This window comes from Nyctibius grandis, chromosome 1 (assembly GCF_013368605.1).
Source record: "Nyctibius grandis isolate bNycGra1 chromosome 1, bNycGra1.pri, whole genome shotgun sequence".
Lineage (NCBI taxonomy): Eukaryota > Metazoa > Chordata > Aves > Nyctibiiformes > Nyctibiidae > Nyctibius > Nyctibius grandis.
The window spans coordinates 57,389,181-57,408,156 of NC_090658.1; the positions used below are offsets into that span (position 1 = coordinate 57,389,181).

Sequence of the window (18,976 nt, forward strand, 5' to 3'; positions counted from 1 at the left end):
TGGGTCTGCCAAGAAATACGCAGCACTTTTCACAATTTTCCTAGTCCTTCCCATTTAGCAACTGTAACAGTCTTGTGGTTGCAGAAGAAAACAGGCACAACGGTATTGTGGCTCTCCTTCCCTGTTTCTGTCTTGTTGGTCCCTAGCACTGTTGGGGAGCACTGTTTTTCAACAAGGATGCTGTATGCAGGGCACAAGCTACTGCTGCCATTTAATTATCATCTCCAGGGAGAGAGCTTCCAGCTGAGCAAAGTGTCGCTGGACTCTCGCAGGCAGTGTGCTATTCCTCCAGGGTTGCTTCCTGGTGTGGCAGTACCATGATCTTGCCCTTGCTTTCGACTGGCCTGAGCCCCAGTTAATGTACAGTGCTGCTGTGAAGGCATCAAAGGCAGGGAAGCATGTTGTCCAGTGAAGCAGGACCATGATGAGGTTGCTCTGAGAAGGTAAGGACCGATCTGGAGTGACATGACTTTGGCCCAGGTGGTTGCAGAACTAATATTTGCTTCAGGGTCAGAGAGGAACAATCTGGTCCTGAGACAGGCAAGAGGGACAGTGGGCATGTAATTATGTGTCCTGTGGTGCTGGTGTCCTGCTGTGATTGCAGAGATGCCTCTGCTCTGCAACAAAAAAATCTGGCAGAACAGCTGTCTTTATTACAGTTCCTCGATTCAAAACCTGTTGAAAACTCTATAAAGAAAGAAAGTGAAGGAGGAGGCAAGAAGTCAAGCAAAGCAAATACTGGGATGAATAAATGAGTAACCTCAAAAGCTGACTCTCAAGACCCTTACCCATCACACTGGCTTTTTTTTCCCATAAGCACTGCTACTGCCGCAGCAGGAGCTGCAGAGGTGGCAGGCTCTGGTGTGCCTTCGCTTTGCAGTCACCTATAAGTTATATGGGCATTTGCTTCTGGTGGGACCTTAATGAGCACAAGGGCAAATGTGCTTCATTGATTTCCTTGCTCGTGACCTTGTTAATTCATGTATTACTTCCTGGAGTGGGGAAGTCAATGAAACATGTCAAATCTCTGGTCCAGCTGCACATGGTTGCTTTCAAAGTGCAGAGAGCTTTTGTGTCCTGGGTGCATGGTAGGAGTGGATCTCCTCCAGGGTATGAGACAAGCTGCCTTACATCCTGCCTTAGATAAAATAACAGTCTGCTGGCTTTCCTTCCCATTAATAGCATAGGAAGCTTGTCTGCTCCTGGGGCTGCTGGAGCATAACCACCTCAGTGGCAGGGCTGTCCCTGGAGCCTGGGAAGGAGCACTTCAGGGCCCAACAGTTGGCTGGCTCAGGCAACCCAGGGAGCTCCTGGACACAGCTGTCTCCAGGTTAATGAAAGTGAGACTGGCCTTTTAAGAAGACCCTGTCCTCTGTCCAACTACTTAAAACCACAGTGTAAGGACTGTGCTGAAGAGAACATAAAAACTCCACGTTTCAGGGTACCCACCAACCTTCAGTAACTGAATTTTGGAAAGAATGGCTCTCTACATTTACAAAGTTTCTGGTGTTCTCCCTGGCATCATCTGATGGACAGCCTGGCTGCAGGTGTGGTCTAGGGCGGCACTTTCTGAGCACTGTTGTTGTCTTCTGCTGTTGCTGTCAGCACGAACATCCAAACACCACCACACCAGCATAGCTGCTATTTGAAGACTCCAATACTAATTTTATCCCATCAAAGGTGGCCACAGCCTCTGTGGGATCTTATCAACACTTACAAATACCTTAGGGGTGGGTGTCAAGAGGAGGGGGCCAGACTCTTTTTAGTGGTGCCCAGTGCCAGGGCAATGGGCACAAGCTGAAACATGGCAAGTTCCATCTGAATATGAGGAGGAACTTCTTTACTTTGAGGGTGACAGAGCACTGGAACAGGCTGCCCAGGGAGGTTGTGGAGTCTCCTTCTCTGGAGATATTCAAAACCCGCCTGGACGCGACCCTGTGCAACCTGCTCTAGGTGAACCTGCTTTGGCAGGGGGTTGGACTAGATGATCTCCAGAGGTCCCTTCCAACCCCTAACCGTTCTGTGATTCTGTCTCAGAGACTCGTTAAGGCTTTTTGTCTTCTAGCTCTAAACTTAACATGGTTGTTTTGTCAAGTTGTTCTTGTGTGTATGTGTTCATGAATTGGCAGAAAATCACATCCTACAGGCCAGTACAAAGCTCGTGGTTTCCAGCTCCGCTGTTTATTGTGTGATCAAAACAACACATGTGCTGGATTTTATTTGCAGCTTGCTCCAATTCCATCCCTACTGTATGGCACTGTGTGATCCTACATTCTGTAAAAGTTTTAAAATATGAAGAAATTGGGCCTTTTTCCAGAACAGTGACTGGTTAGGAGACAAGCCCAAATCCAGACAATATATACAAGTTGAAGAATATGACGTGAATCACATTTTAAGTGTTTCCCAAGGGCTGTGGAGAGGACCCTTCAACCTTCAAATGCACTAGAGCAGTGATTTTCTAGCATGTTACTGAGCGAGATCTACTTAGAAAGCCATATCCCTTTTTTGGCTCATCTTTCCCCCCCGCCTCCGTCCTTACCCCTCACAGCTCTTTTGGAGTTTGGCCATGCAAAAAACCAAACTCATGGCATTAGGAAAACAAATGTATAAACACAAACATGAGTATGCTTTAATATGCACAGTGTCCTGTTGTGATTCATGCTGATCCCAGTGGCTGTCTGTGATGGGGCTTTCTCCCCCTCCCTAATGATGTTGTAGTTGCACGTAGCTGCCCACATCATGAGGTTTCACTGCTTCCGACTCCTCTTTCCCTTCCTTTTTGTTTCTAGCTTGCCTAATATCCAGTGAAATTCTGGGATGCCAAAGCTTAAAAGCCAGTCTGGGCTTAGAAGTACTCGCTTTTTGTACTTATTTCTCCGGAAGAAGAGGAGTAAACTGGAAGGGAAGAGGGTTTTTGGATGCCTTGGGCTCCCGAAGTGGGCTCTGCAGTGGCAGTGCTTGCTGCTGGGCAGCAGGAGCTGTCCCACAAAGCCAAGCTACTGGGCACCAGGAGCCATAGACGGACTGACAGCACCAAGATTTTAAGGGGTGTAGGGGCAATTATGACAGTAAATCAGTTACTGTCTACATGCTTGCTTTCACATAGAATCAGGTGTAGTTTGGAGGAAGTGAGCTGGGCTCACGAATGCACTCCCGCTCACTACAGAAACGAGCTGTGAGTGAGCAGCCAGAAGAGATTTTTAGTTTTATAACAAGCGGAAGAAAGTGTTCCTTCATGAATTTCCTCCTCACACTGTATGAGCTGCTGCTGCCAGATGCCCTGGTATGCCAGAAGCATGAACGTGTTCAGAAGGCAAATAGAAAAATTCATGGACGGACAGTCCACGAGGTACTGAAGCAGGAATGCAGACAGACAACCTCTGGCTCAGGAAGTCCCTAGGCCACACAGTGCTGGCAGCTGGGAGAATGCAATGGGGAAAAGACCACTGCGTTGGCCTTGCTCGTCCCCTGCATGTGAGGTCAAGGGCTGGACTTGCTACAGCTGCTCTGCCGGCCCCCTTCTGCCTCCTTGCGCCAACAAAGGCAGATCCAGAGCAAAACGGGTCCTTGAGGTGCTGCAGCGAGTCCAAAGAAGGGCAATGAAACTGGTGAAGGGTCTGAAGCACAAGTCTTATGAGGAGCGGCTGAGGGAACTGGGATTGTTTAGCCTGGAGAAAAGGAGGCTGAGGGGAGACCTTATTGCTCTATACAACTACCTGAAAGGAGGTTGTAGTGAGGAGGATGGATGTCGGTCTCTTCTCCCAGGTAACAAGTGATAGGACAAGAGGAAATGGCCTCAAGTTGTGCCAGGGGAGGCTTAGATTGGATATTAGGAAAAATTTCTTCACCAAAAGGGTTATCAACATTGGAAAAGGCTGCCCAGGGAAGTGGTGGAGTCACCATCCCTGCAGGTTTTTAAAAGACGAGTAGATGTAGTGCTTAGGGACATGGTTTAGTGGTGGACTTGGTAGTATTAGGTTAATGGTTGGACTTGATGATCTTAAAGGTCCTTTCCAACCTAAATGATTCTATGATTCTGTGATTCTTACTTCGGGGCAGCTTCGGAAGTCAGAACGCAGAGATAAAGCATTTTTTCTTTGCTTCTCTCTTGCCTGCAGAAGGAAGGGGGAAAAGGCAGATGATGTTCCTGGTGGCTAACAGCATGATCCACCAAATAATCCATATGCTTACATTCATTGAAAACCAGGTTTAATGGACGTCTCATCACTGGCAATTTTTCAAATGAGATTAGATTATTTTGAGGAGAAGCAGAATAAAGAGTAAATTGGAGACTTTCTGTGGCCTAGTTGCAGCTGTGCAGCTGTCTGGAAATCCTATCACAATGATAGCATTAGTAACTTTAACTCTGGCATTTTCTAATGTAAAAACTGTTATTCTGGGTGGTTTCTAAAATAATGTCTGGGTGTGGGGTTGCATGTATGGACTTCCTAACTTTTCCTAGAGACAACCTCTCCATGCTCTACCCTGTGCTACGTTGCCATCCCTTTATGGCCAGGCTGGGTCCTTTTCCTCCAACACCCTATTTTTTACCAGGCCCAGTGTCTTTTGGCTCTGCATCAGCTTCAGTAAATCTGAGTGGCTCCTTTGTGCCTGTGGAGCTCTACCCTCACCCTGGGAGCTGCTTCAGCAGGTGCGGGTCATGCCAGAAGGAGAAAGCACTGAAACCACAAGACATTCCCTGCATTTCTCCCCAAATTTAAAACCACACCTCAGCCAGTTTTGTCCCTGTCGGGTGTGAGCATCTCTGGGGACATCAGCGGTCCCCTCACTGGCACAGCTGCATATGGAAGGTGAGACCGAGGTGGTGAGCACCCCCAGGTACATGAGGGGTGCAGCTGGCAGCCACAGACGCTTAGATGGGACTGCTAAGTTTTCAGGAGGATGGAGTGACCAAGGGTTGTGTTCCCCAGCTTTACTTCGCACAGGTACGACAGCCAGATTGAGTAGGGTTTCCATGCCATCAGCCTGCTCTCCTTTCCCTGAGGAGCTGTGCCTTCGTCCCTCTGCTCACCTACCTTGGGCAGGTAGGACGGCTGAATGAGCTGAATGAATCCTCCTGCTGCTGTGCCAAGGTTCTCTCCTGCTCAAAAGACACCTTCTGCTGCCAGCAGCAGCCGGTTGTGTCAGGAAGGACGAGTTTCCCCGTGCCGACAGATGCCTCTCAAGTCAGAGTGGCTGTACGCACTGCCTAAGGAGCAACCGAAGCCCAGATCTATGCTTTTCAGTTGGTCCATGAAACTACCCTCCACACCTTCTCTTACTGTCTGGCTCCCATGTAAGGTGTTAGTGGATTCTGGGCAGATCATACAGGAGAGCCCAGAGCCTGATATTACCACCAAGGATGAGTTACCCACCAGACATCCACGGTATTTATACATCTCCAACAAAACCCAACAGACCCTCAGAGATGTACAATAAATGGTTTTTTTTTTTTGGCAGATGTTGCAGATGTAAAGGAGAGTTGCTCTGCTCTATGGGAGGATGCTTAATGCCATACCTGTGCAGATTTTCAGCATCTTCAATGGTCTCAGGCAGAGCCTTTCCCTTAGTCTCAGGTAGGAGCAAAACCAAGCCGCCGTCAATTAAACTAATCACAGCTGCAAACACAGAGCAAGGATCACAAAGGCAATGCAATGGTCATGCCTGAGTTTAATTCCAAGTCACTAATTAATTCTCATTGAGATATAGCTACCTCAATGATTGAAAAATGACTCCTCAAAGTGATAATAACGCTTGGCTTTTTATCTACGTGATTCTAATTTTTCAGAGTAATTGCTGACATTTCTACGGTGCATCTGAGGCCTGGAAAGCCATTCTGGGCCATAGACCCAGAGGTGGTCTGGCTGCCTTTCTTTGTGCACACAATACAAAGGAAAGAGGTTTTGACTCTGGTTGTCCAGCTAGCATGGGATTGGGTGACACTAGCTAGCTGTCTTCCCCACTTTTTGCTAGATTAGGACATGCACAAAAGGTTGCTAGCAGCCCACCTGGACAATGTCACCTTCAGTTTAGTTTTAGAGCCTTCTATGACCATAGCAGGGCAGACGGTGCATGTAGGCACACCGATTTTAATACATGCAGTGGCAGACATTCAAGGCAGCTTATATTTTAGGACAGCAGCCTTTACATTAGAGCTGACATGCTGCTTTGCCATCCTAAATTGCCATGGGATCCTTGACAGACAGGGGCCCCTGAGGTGCCTGCAAGAGATGGGAGTGTGACTTTCATGTAGGGAGACAAGAGGCCATCCTGCTCAGACCTCAGGTCCTGTAACCACGCTGCAGGTGAGAGGGGCAGAACCTGAAGATGTTCCTCCGTTGAGAAGGGCTCAGCAGAGGAAGTCAAAGCTTGAAAGAGCTGCCCCAAAAACATGGGGTTGCCTTCGCTGCAGAAAGGACTAAGGGGTGACTTTTTGCTACAACTTCCAAACACCCAGATGAAACAGACTTACCAAGCCGTATCTTACATGTGTACACATGTGTGTATATACATCTCTCCGCATTTTTTTTTTTAAAGGCAGGAAATAGATCACCAAACTCATTCATCTAGGCTGTGGCCAACCGACCCGTCTCACAGCTCTCTTACCAAAGATGACCAGGGGCAGTTCGTGCCAGAGCTCTGTTAGTCTGTACACGAGAAAGGGCGTTATGATCCCACCGAGGTCGCACATGGATGAGCAGACGAGGACTCCCAGGTTCCTGCAAAGCATGTGCATGCACACACATGTGTACACATGTGTACACACATGCACACACACACGTCACCGGCTCTACCTGCCCATGCCTCATCCAGCTCTGCACCCCAGCACCCTGGCAGGACCCCCAGGGGTTCGCCCACCCCTGCTGCTGGGATGACTCCGTCAGCACCCTGCCCAGGGGATTTGCAGCTGATGGGAGGAGGGGTGGGCCATGAGCCTCAGGGAGGAAAAGACAGATAACACCTTGGGGCTTAGGAAGGGGCTTAGAAAGGCCTGGCCCCTGTTGTGGTGATCACAATCAAAAGAGAGCACAGGCAGAGCATTCTCCCGTGGAGAAATACCACAAGATGAAATGGGTGAGGAGGGAGAGAGTTAGACGAGGCAAGATATTAAGACTAGCCCTATATTGGAGGAAATATATTAATGAGCATTTGACTTCTCCTGGTTCACTGAACTGCACTGGAAGGGGAGCCTGGAGGGTGTCTGGGAAGATTTCTTACACATCCCCTCAGAAACCTGTTGCCTCAGTTCTGGGCTCAGAAGCGGGGAAGGTGCTTTGGCCAGAGAAGGTGGTGGGTTTCTGCTGCACCACCCAGCAGCTCTTCTCCATCTTTGCAAGGTGTGTTTTATACATGCAAACTCCTTTTCCAGGGCAGTGCATGAGCCACAGGCCCCTCAGCTGCATCCACAGCCTTGAGTCAGCCTCTCGCAGCCTCTCGCAGAGAAACACCCAGTGCTTTTACCAGCTAACAGAAGATGGTGCACTTACCTGAGAAATGTTGGATACAGCTCAGGATTTACCACGCAAATAATTTCATAGCACATGGTAATTCCCATCCTGCCCAAGCATGCTGCAGTCATTTTAAGCCAATAAAGAGCTGGAAAGACATTGTGTACATCAAGGCTGGAATACAAAACTACATTTTTTTTCCTGCTTTTGGCATAAAACAGCATTAAAGTTTTAATTTAAGGAAACACTAAGTTTGCTGTCATGAAAGGTCAAGAGGACAGCACATGATGGTGTTTCACTTAATAGAGAATTTATAATGTAATTGTCTTGTGGTTCAAGCAAATAACCAAGACTTGAGACTTTGCTAGGGTGCTATCACAGAGAGGAGAAATCAAAGATACAAAGTAGTTTGGGTTATCCAGTGCATTAACCAAAAGCTTATGCAAGACACCATTTCTCGCTTGCAATAAAACTAAACAGAGGGCAGCTGCATTGTTTGGCAGCTGAAATTTGCTTATCAGCAAGATATTCTGTACTTTTGCACAGAGGCTTCTGATGGCTTTCAGGCTGGGGCAAGTTTGTGTTGCGTCCCCCATCTCTCAGTGTGTGCTCTGCAAGGCAGATGGCTGCTGCAAATAAATTAATATCCCAGCCCTGCGCGTAGAGTCAGTCCAGCACACCTCTGTGTGCCATGTGGGCTTTTAGATCCCAAACTGACCTTGGATCATGGCTTCAGATGTTTAAGCTGCTAGCACACTTGGAGCATTGAGTTTCTCCCTCATTTACCCAGCTGAGGGGTGCATCGAGCCCAGGGCAGTATTTTGCTGCCCCATAGCTGCCCAGCAGGGCCTCTCTAGAGCTGAGACACCAGCCGCTGCTGCACGTGGTTTGCAGCAGTTGCACTGCCCCACAGGGCTGACCTGGGTGAAAAACAGTCCTTTTCTGGAGGGCTGGGCTTGGGGCTATGGGCTTTGAAGGTGGCTCAGCTCGGGGCTGGTGGTGCCGACACAGGCAAGGAGGGAAGGCTGGAGTGTCTGCTGGTGGGTGCTGCTGCCAAGCCCAGCAGGGCCTTAAACCATGGGCTGACCAGGTTGGCAGCAGCAGTTTCACTGGCCGTACCTGTCCCCAGTGCAAGGTGCTCACCCGAGTGCTGCTGCTCCCCATGCCCTGGCACAGGCAGGAGCTGCGGGGCTGTGGGACTCCCACCCCTGTGCTCCACCAGCAAAGCCCAGTGGTCCCTTGTATAGCCCCTGTGCTCCTCAGTCGCTTGTTAAAATGAGTTTCCATTGTCTGGACACTTTGGGTTTTTTGCCTATAATATTTTTCTGTAATGTTTTGTGGTTTGGTCCTTGTCCTCCCATGAACTGACAGTTGTTTGGCACTGTCTTGTCTGTGGTTTCACTCTAGTTCTATTCCATAAAGAAAAAGGAAAGACGTTTCGTTCAGTGGCCCTTAAGGGACACATTGCTTTGAGACTATGGCCTTGGAGTGAATGCTTAGCTAAACAAAAGCCAAGTGCCTGTCACCATGGTTGCTCAACATCCTACATTCATGGCAGCAGCACTGTTGATGGCAGAAAGCACTTACTGTACCCAGATGGTGTTTAAGTGTGTGCGTGTGCCCATGCATTTTCCCTTTTTAGAAACAGTAAACATGGGGGGTTTTGGATGAAAACCCTGAATTGTGTATTCAAATCCAGTTTTTAGGCCAGACAAAAATTGTGGACTCAACATGGCATTCTTCATGATCTAGCACCTGCAGCCTTGCCATCTGATTTGATGCCATTTCTCCAGCCTCTCATTAGCTGGTGTGAATGCTGATGGTGGGACATACACTAGCTTTTATAGTACTGGACTTCATTGGATCACAATACTGACATGGGCCAGGTTAGCAAGGGCTGTTTTCCATTTTCCAGGGCAATAACCAAGAGACAGGGAGAGAATTCATTGATGTTTGCATGACTCACTGTCTGGGACTAACGCTGTAACAAGGCAAGCACCACCTGCCATCAAGTTTGCTGCAGCCCAGGGGTAGCGACGGCCAATGCGATCCAGTGTTAGCATGAGGATGAAGGCGGCTGGGAACTCAACGAGAGCAGAATAGAGGAAATCCAGATACATGTTCCCAGCGGCTACTCCCATGTGCATGATGAGCCCCTGGTAGAGGACAGAGCTTGTGAACCTGTGCAGAGAACAGGGTGCAAATGAAGCCAAACCCTTTGGGAGAGAGTTTATACAAAGAACTGAGATTTGCCATTTGTCGGGAGCAAAACAGATTTAAATCAATGATGACAATTTAAGGTACCAAATCGCACACCTCGATTTGGACTGCAAAAGCCTTCCCTTACCAACTGTACATCAAAATGAATGTGTGTTTTCTGAGCTGAGATGTCCTGACCAGGTCTAGAAATGAAGGTTTCAGCTTGTCTCCATCTTCATCTTCAGAGCTGAGATTCTGGGAGCACAAGCAACAGGACAAGAGATTACACTGGGCAGAGGAGAGGGTGGTGAGCACTGCAGTGAATGTTTTCCTCTGGATTAATGGTAGGATGAGGGTTCTCATTTGCCAGTTAGGTAACTGAGGGCAAAATAACTTCTTCAGAGTGGTTTGGGGAAAGGAAACATGAACATTTATATAGACAGTCTTCATATCTGTGTAGCCATGTGTATGAGGCTGCTGCATGGCATGAGGCAGCATTTAAAAAAATAATGAATAAGGATGTTCTGGAATTTTAAATCATGAGATTTGGCAAGTTTACTGTTGATTGATACTACTTAAAGGAATAATTTTTCTTGTTTGCTGGCTATTTTTGCAAGCCTTTTTTCCCAAATATGCTCTGTAAGGGTCCTGGACAGTCAAAGAGAAGAAAACTCACTTGCCTTTGCTCTAGGGAACTGCAGTGCTTTTGGTCACCAAGCTGCTCCCTACTCCAAACCCAAAACAATCCATAACTCATAACATTATTTGCCTTGAGCTTTGCATATATGCAGCAAATGCAGTGCAATCACCTGGAAAGAGAGAGGTAGCTGCTTCTTATTTCCCTTGGCGATGCGCTTAATAACTTCCATAGCTTTGTCATTTTGCTTTTGAGCTATGAGCCACCTGGGAGACTCAGGCAGACACCTGCAACACATATAAGCATGACAGCTGCAGGGAAGGAAAATGCAGGTTATTGGTGCACAGGAAATGAAAATGGAACTGAGTTTCTCAGGCAAGGACCCTACAGTGTGTTGAATATCCAATGGTGGTATTGAACTCAGTGGCAGCTGTGTCTGTCAGTGATTGCACTCTGATTTCTGCTCCACTTGAATGACAACATAGCCTGATTTTTCTTTTTTTAAGCCTAAAACCAGTTTATTATAGTTTGGAAACATTAATCTGAGATAAATTCTTTTGACATGTTTTAGAAATGGCTAATAGTCTGTGGATATAAAAAAGAACAGTAGTAAACCTGATCCTTCAGCTTCTCCATGTTAAAAATAAACTTTAAAAAAAAAAACAAACAAACCCCCCCTCCCAGATCTGTTCCCTGATCTGGTTATGGAATTTTCTGAGGGGCGTTTTCACTCAATTCTTTTGCAGATAGTCAACAAAATTCTGTTGATTGCATTTAAAAAAACCCCCTATTTTAATTAATGATTAGAAAACTCACTTCTCACAGTAGTTCAAGAAATAGTGACTTATTAGTTTGTGATAAGTAGCAAGGACTCCAAACACAGAAGCATTATGACATGGTGCAGGTAGTCCCTTGCTCTTAGGTGATTCAGACTAAACCCCTGGACAGGGGGAACAGAACAGAAAAATGCCAGATCTGATCCAATGTCATCTTAGAAATCCTACGTGCAGCACTATGGCCGATCCCTACAGAGAAACCTCAACTCCCAGTTACAGTCCCCTGTTTTTGGCTCGGTGTTGCTGGGAGATGTAAGAGCGGGCACTTACCAATAATAGAGCAGGAAGAAGAAATTGGGCAGTGTGACTGCGAGCTGGAGCCACCTCCAGTGTGGAAGCGCGTAAGCCAGGGCGGTGAGGACGAGGAGTCCCACACTGAAGGCAAGCTGGTAACTGATGCCCACTGCCCTCCGGTAGCTTGAGCCAACAAATTCTGCAACTGCAAAGACAAGTTGTATGAGTGGAAATAAATTGGTTTGGAGAGCTGGGAGAATGTAACTCCTGTCAGCTAAAACCACATGGAGCCCCTGTGCTTAGCTGTACCCTTGTGGTGTGGTGTGCTGTGCGGGCATGGGTTTGGATGGGACAGCAGGGCAGGTCTGGGTCCCTGGTGTAAGTCACAGGACAAGTCCCTGACCCTCCCTTCTCTGCCGGTCAGCTGGGGACCTTGTCCCTGCCTTTGGGAGTGTCAGGCCCCCACCCATTAACATGGGGCAAACGTTGCTTTCTTCCTCCCACTCCTTCTAGCTAAGAACTAAATGGAAAAATAAAATAGACAGCTGGCACTTGCTTGCCTCCACCTCCCTCCTCCCGTACGGCTTGGGAACAGAGCCCCCTTCCTGCCAAGCACATGAAACAGCACAGCAAACATCGTTATGGCACCAACGCTGTGAAACACAAGTGATATCTCACAGCACCACTTGCTGCCTTTCCCGGAAAAGTGTCATACATCTTCGCAGCATTTTCAATTAGTTCTTGTCTCTAGACTTAGTCCTTCAGTTTGGCACATGCCTCTCCAGGTATGAACACTCCCTATTTTTCAGAGTCGCCTCCTAATTATTCCATTTATGCCTCTGAGCTGGTGCAAGCTTGGTTCATAAACACCTGAATTTAAGCAAAGAGATGCAGTTTGGCAGTAAATAGCAGTGTTGCTGTCTACTCTTGTCACACATGGCTCCAGCTGGATGGCACAAGCTGGGGTCAGCCCTGCTGCTAAACCAGGGAGGTTCCTGCCCAGAAAGTGTAATTGCAAGCTGCCGTAACTGAGGACGTAGCCTGTCAGCCAGCCCCCCTTGCTGACCAGTCCCTGTATCAGGCGGAAGGTCACCGTCCATCTGTAGCTCGGTGCAAAGGCCATGAGAACCCCTGAGACCGCATTGATGAGGACTGTGACCAGGAGGCAGAGTTTGCGGCCAAACCTGTGGAGGGAAAGAAGAAAAGAGAAGAAAGAGGCTCCGCTGCTGGCAAAGTACAGTGACAAACCAAAGGGTTCGAAGAGGCTGGAGATGGTCCCTCTTCCCCTCTTCTCTATTCATTTTGAATAGGAGTCTGTATCTGCTCTTGCCTTTGCAGCATTTTTCACCTCAATGGAAGTTCAGGGGACTCCCCTGTCCTGTGTTTTCAGGTTGTTGCTCACTTCTGTTTAATGACTTAGCTAATGAGTTCAAGATATGCTCTGATGTGGCTCATCAGCCCACCTTTCAAAGCTGCAATAGCTTTTTAATGGGGATCTTGTTCAATAACTGTGATCTTTACCTGTTTTCTCATCAACCTTGGCTGACTATTGAGATCTTCTTGAAGTGGGTTTTGTACATCCCTGTTATTTGTCATTCCCTGTATTACCATGACTCACTGATAGTCAGAAATAGTTTCCAAAAGAAGTAAGCTTACTGGAACACTGGAAAGGCATTTGTTTTCTAGCTGACAGAGATATGTAATCGGTTAGAAGTATGATTTATAAAAACCATTAAATTATTCAAAGTCCACTAACAAAAACAGCATGATAATAAACGCCAGCCAAAATAAATGTCTTCTGTTCTCCACAATAACATCAGCAAATCCCATCGCTCAAACTTTCCTCCTGTCATGAGCCTGACATACAGACATTTTTGACTTGCCTTAAAGTCCAGCCCAAGAGAGCCTCATCAGACCACGAGAGGAGCCCTCTCCCGCAAAGGTTCTTTCCCAGTGCCCCAGCTCTGAATGCCAGAGGTGCAATGCTGCATGTTAGCACTGACCTTGGGAGCTCTCTAGAGACACAGGGGGGCCATTTCCAAGACACCTATGACTCTTGAATGTCAGAGTCAGTACCTGGATGTGTGCCCAGAGACTGATCAAGTAAATGAGTAGATCTGATACCTCAGGGAGAAGCACATTTGGAAAGAGCTTATGAAACCTCCCTTGAAGCACCTGAAATGTTTGCAGGAGTTGTCCCGAGTATAGCGGGTTGCAGTAATCACCTCATGCACGGGAAAACTAGCACTTCAGCTCCCCTCAGGCTGTCTGACGAGAAGAGGATGGATATCACAAATCCAGGAAACACAGAATTTGTGGGCCTTTTCCCCATTCCCTCTACTAAATTTGAGGCTTCTGGGTTTGTTTTTGCCCTAAGCACAACACTCTCTGGGTGTGGGATTTTGTACTGCTCTTGGGTGCTTGCAGTGCAGGGACCGTAGTGAACTGGGGCAGGATGGCAGTGAGCAAAGCAGTAGGAAACCTCTCAGTGCTATGACATGCATGTGCTTTATCTTAGCAGCAATGATATCCTACTCCCTCATGTCTTGTCATACTTTTGCTTGACAATAAGCCTTGGTAAAAAGATCTTTCAGTATTTTGACACAGAGAGAGATCATTTCAGATATAAATGGCTGTGGGTTTGGGAGCTCCAGTTTCTATTGGCTTGCACAGCCATACGCTGACAAGAAATGCCTTTGCTAGTGAATATGATTGCTTAATCCACCTCTGTGCTGAAAAGGTCATCTGAAGAGTGGTGCCTCTGATGGTCGCGGGATCTGCTCACTGCTATTTCGTGTCCTATTGTGCCAGGATGAGCGGCACCCCTCCTTTGTTCCCATAAGCTGTGCACCATTATCCAAGCATCAGTTTTGGGAAAAAAGATGGAATACTTTCAAATTCACTAGAAGATTGGCCAGAAAAAAAGAATTTGGACTAAGGGAAAGAGAAGATGGGGGGCGGGGGCTGACATATATTTTCGATGCAAAGCAGAAACCAAGATCTTTCAAAATGTATATGAAGAAAAGCAAAAATTGGCGTGAGCATGTCAAACTTTTTGTCCTCCAGATCAGACAGGGGACTCCAGCCCAGAACTGAAGACTGGATGTAGGATCTTTGTAGTACTGCTGTAGCCATTTGATGTCTTTCACGTGAGAGAGATTTTTGCCAAAGGTGCAGCCACACGCAAGATGTGGCCAGAAAGAGTTAATAAATCTTTGATAAATCACTATCTGCTGATGAAAAAACCATTTAAGCAGAAAGCTTAAAAAAAACATGATCTGGTTCACTGGCAGTAAGATAATGGTTTACTGAGGACTGGAAAGTGGTCTGTCCAATCTGTACATAGGTGAGCTTCTTCACAAGCAGGTTTGTCTGTGTGGAGGGACAGGTCAGGGTTAGCTAGGACTGTGGTAGCCACTTTCCCCACAAAGGTGGTGTGCACAGCTTAACCGATGATGTGTTTGCCTGCAATGAAACATGAAAGCAGGGACCAGCAAGACAAACACAGTCACCTCCTTATTTTGTGAAACTGCAGAATTACTATGGTGGATGGCTGTGCCCTTTCCCATAGACCTTTCCCCTTGGAGAAGGAAAGTGAAAAGAAGGCAACTGTGGCAATATCTGTCCAACAGAGATGATTTTGAGGTCTGATCAACATGGGAGGAAAGGGCTATTGCTCATTGTGCTCTCCTGTGTTCTGAGAATACAAAGAAAAAACATTTCTCCAAGAGAGCCTGACTCCACAGAAGCATTGGTCATCCCATGTTACCTTCACCTAATCAAATTCCAGTCTCAGCCTCTCTTGTCATTTTACTGAAAAATTTGGTAAACATGCACAGGAAGGTCATCTACAAAGCATTAAATTTGTTCAGAGTCTAACTTAAAAAAAAAAACACTGGGCAGATATATGGCACAATGACACGTGTGATGGAAAAGAGGAGATGAGGGATAATAAGGTCTAGATCCAGCTACATACAGAGCCAACTGAGAAAAAGGGGGACCAAAGAAAATTTAGGAAGGAGTAACTTCTTCTATTTCTGTATCTGAGAAAAACTCTCCTATTTTGAAACTGATTTATGGCCATCTGGATACTGTTAAAATAACTGTGAAACAAATTTATCACAAAGATATGCAAATAGTTCTTGGTGTGTGAGTTAGAATTTCATCTCAAACTCTGAGCTCGCATTGCAGTTTGCCACTGTGGAAGAAAACAAAATATCTTCCGTTGTGAATGTGCAAATTCCCCATGGAACTCCCCATGTGGAGCAACATAATGGCGTTTCTGTGGATTCCTGGGTCACAACAGCCTTTGAAAGTAGGGGTTTAGGAACCACCATCCACCCCTTTGTAAGTGACACACGGGCCTTTTGGATCAAGTCTTAATTGCATTCATTTCCTCTTTGAATCATCAAAGTTGTTCAGCAACATGCAGAAGGCAGATAACCAGAGGAAAGGGTTTACCTTAAACCTATCTACATACTACATACCTGTCTGCTATGTAGCCAGTGCTCATGGAGCCAATAAAAAACCCAGCGTTCACACATGACTGGAAGAGGTCCAGCTTCCAGGAGTCCTCACACACCAGGTTAAACTGCAAGGGTAACCACAATTAGAAGCGCAGGAATATTCAACACAAACCATGGCTGTTCAAGAAGGAAGGAAACCAATGACACGCAACGAGAAAACAGGCTCTAGAAAATAAATCCTCTAATCTCTTAAACTGACTTCTGCAATACATATTGTCCGGATTTTCCCAGACCTTGTGGAAAAGTTACACCCTGGAAAATGGTTGCACAATGACACATAAGGAGAGTGAGAAATGGAGAGAAGCTTTGAACGAACAAATTAAGACATTCAGAAAAAATCTCACCCTCTCTTCCCCACCCATCTGCTTGAAATTTGGAGGGTATTTGGAGCATCATTTCCTTCACAGATGCCAAGGCCTGTGTCTAACCATGTGTTATCTCGCTGCGTGAAAGCAGCGCTGGGCATGAGAGGTGGCAGGGCTACCATGAACACTGCCAGAAGGGAGCCAAGAGATGGCTGTCCTGCTCCTCATTAGCACTGGCAAAACGCCCAGGATTTGGTTGACTTTCCTCTGCAGTGAACCAGTACTCTGTAACTTGCTTTTCATTTACAATTAACAGGTTGACAACCCACACCCAGCAAGGGGAGGAGGGCAAACTGGTGTTAATTTCTCTACAGCTGGAAATACTCATTCAGGTGTAACTAGACTTCACCCCAGAAAGAAGCATGAATGTCTTTGGCTGCTTATTTAATCTCTTTCTAACCTGGATAAGTTTGCTGGGGCCATACCAAACAGCTCAGATTGGTTTCCCTAGCTCAATTGATGCAGAGGATGGCTGGGAGTGTTCTTCTCTGCCCCAACCCATCTGTCCCAAAGGAAAGTGAGGTGCAGTTGCTTTGTAATGATAGTGAAGGAAGGGAATATGAATACCCCACCTGAGCAAGCTGTGAAATACCCAGCGTCGCAGTTTTTTAAGAATAGGTTACAGAAACATCTGCTAGGCATGGTTTAGGTATAGATTTGGGACTGAAGGAGAAGTAGAAGAGATCTCTCTTGAGGTCCTTCCTATGCTTCAGGTCTCTACATGGATTTTAGACTGTTAGTACTGGTTTGCAGAGTTTCTCACTTTCTAAACTATCTGGTTTAGATAGTGTAAGTTGAAAGAAAAGAATGCTGCTGTTGCTAACTCGTTGTATGACAAATTTAGTCCCATCTTCTACTTCTTGTTCATTGTACGTGAGTATCTGTTTGGATTATCACCCAAATGTGCAATTCCTCGGTTTGGGCTACATGGTGCTACCCTCAGTTTGGTGACTGAAATACTGAATTATGAGAATAGCCATCGTCTGATTGATGACAAGCTTGCAGTATAATCCTCCCAGAAAAAGCAATCATTTCCCATTATTTAACCATATAAATCTTTGCTCTAAGTCCCTAGCAAGTCCTGATATTCACTATTTCTTAGCAGTCAGGCTCAGACTGTGCACCAAAAGCAAACTTTACCAATCCAGCACCTTCTAGCTTCAAGGTGTGGAAGCAAGAGTGATTTTGCTGGACAAGCTGTGTCTTACCTCTGTCACGATAGAGGTCCCTGGGGAGTCGTAGACCCAGCCATTCTGGCAGGGACCAAGGGGGACTGCGCTCTGGTTGCCCACGAGGCTGCCGAGGGGGTCGGTGCAGCTGACGCCTGTCCCATTCCAGTCCACCTCGTACCTCCTGCAGCGGCTGCTGAAACTGGCCCTGTGGCCGCCCCACTCGGGAACCGTGTGATTCAGCTGCTCCTCCAGGCTCCAGCCGCACCGCTGGCTCAGCTCAGCCACCCCAGGGCTGAAGCAGCGATGCTCAGGGATGAACCCAAAGAAGACGACACCCACATACACTGGGGGGAAGGCAGCAGAAAGCAAACACAGGACAAAGAACGTTTGCTTCTGGAACCTGTCAAATTCTCCAATCTGCTCTAAAATGTCATCCAGGGTTGGCATCTTTGTGTGTTGTAACTCGTTAAAATATCTAACTCAGCTGCTTTCCAGGGCTTTGCCCTTTGCTGCATGCTTAAATAACAGCTGAAGCATTTGCTAATTAACTAACTTTGTCAATTGTCAAGCCATGCATCACAAACTTTGTTTCTCAAATGACATTTCTAAACAAACTTTGTGTCTCTTGTTTTGGCCTGTGTTATTTCTTTTTGGAAGTGACACAGTTGAAATACAAGAGCTGATGTCTTGGATTATGGCCCTTTCAGTCTGTCACTGGGGGTCTGTCAGTGCACAGTATGGGGTAGGCGATAATTCCTTTGTCCAGTATTTTCAGAGGCCATAAATATTATAAAAACAATGTTGTCCTCTTACTTGTATATATACAACTGAATAAATTTATACTCAAAATTGCACTGGATATAGATGACCGCTTGCATGTTGCTTTGGGGGTGTAGAAGACGACAACGCAGAGAAGACACAACAGGGCAGGTTTCTTTTAGGCACCTAATGGCTAAAGAATAGTGTTGTGCCCCAAATAGGAAGCAGATCAGCCACTACAGTATGAGTTGGCACTTGTGAGTCAGAGGTGCCCAGAGCAAACTTGCAGGGGTTTACACATAGATGCCCCACACCCAAGGAGCCGAGAGTGGCCCTGAGACCCATCACCAGCCCTCATGTGCCCACCCTGCTCTCTGCCTCTTGCCCTGCACCCTGGGGAGGCGTCAGGCAGAGGCTGCCCCTGTTAATGCTCGAGGAGTTCACTGCTCTAGAAGCTTTTAAACCTTGCACCCACCTGCACACAGACTACTCAGCAGTGCACATATTTGATGCATTTGTTAACAGCTAAAACCCAGCTCAGACAAAACTGAATTAAATGCAACAAGAAGTGCATAAAGCATCCTGGAAATCTGTTTTACTCCCTTTCCTGATTCTGCCGAGCGTAGTTGCATGCTGGGGAGAGCGAGAAGGAAGATTGATGCACGTATTGTGTTCATATGCCAGTTATGCTGGCAGAAGCTTGTACCTCTGCTTTTGAGGCAGATTGATGTTCTTTCTCTTGGAAAACCTCCAGTGTCACTTGAGTACTCTCTTGTATTGCCAGTGAGCAAAGTATCCTA

General features: G+C 46.7%; 1 protein-coding gene across 2 annotated transcripts; it reads right to left on the reverse strand.

Annotated features, from left to right (window-relative positions):
- Window positions 1–564: 564 nt before the first annotated feature.
- LOC137670198 (solute carrier family 22 member 2-like) lies at window positions 565–17,864 on the reverse strand. Of its 2 annotated transcripts, XM_068412932.1 has the most exons (12): window positions 17,454–17,864; window positions 15,842–15,945; window positions 12,384–12,538; window positions 11,391–11,559; window positions 10,457–10,571; window positions 9,796–9,902; window positions 9,415–9,629; window positions 7,488–7,596; window positions 6,607–6,719; window positions 5,519–5,618; window positions 4,054–4,112; window positions 565–620 (listed from the first exon to the last, which is right to left on the reverse strand). In XM_068412932.1, exons 1-12 carry the CDS (start codon window positions 17,862–17,864, stop codon window positions 565–567), a joined length of 1,713 nt encoding a protein of 570 aa, XP_068269033.1. The 2 variants fall into 2 exon arrangements, with proteins under 2 accessions (XP_068269033.1, XP_068269101.1); XM_068413000.1 differs by lacking the exon at window positions 565–620 and having other exon boundaries at window positions 4,046–4,112.
- Between the last annotated feature and the right edge of the window lie 1,112 nt (window positions 17,865–18,976).

Coding starts and splice junctions, on each gene's coding strand:
- LOC137670198 (XM_068412932.1), bottom strand. CDS start 17,864: ATGCCAACCCTGGATGACATTTTAGAGCAGATTGGAGAATTTGACAGG. Junction 10,572..11,390: donor TTCTTCCTGCTCTATTATTG/GTAAGTGCCCGC, acceptor TATGTGTTGCAG/GTGTCTGCCTGAGTCTCCCA. Junction 9,903..10,456: donor AGCTACCTCTCTCTTTCCAG/GTGATTGCACTG, acceptor TTGTGCTCCCAG/AATCTCAGCTCTGAAGATGA.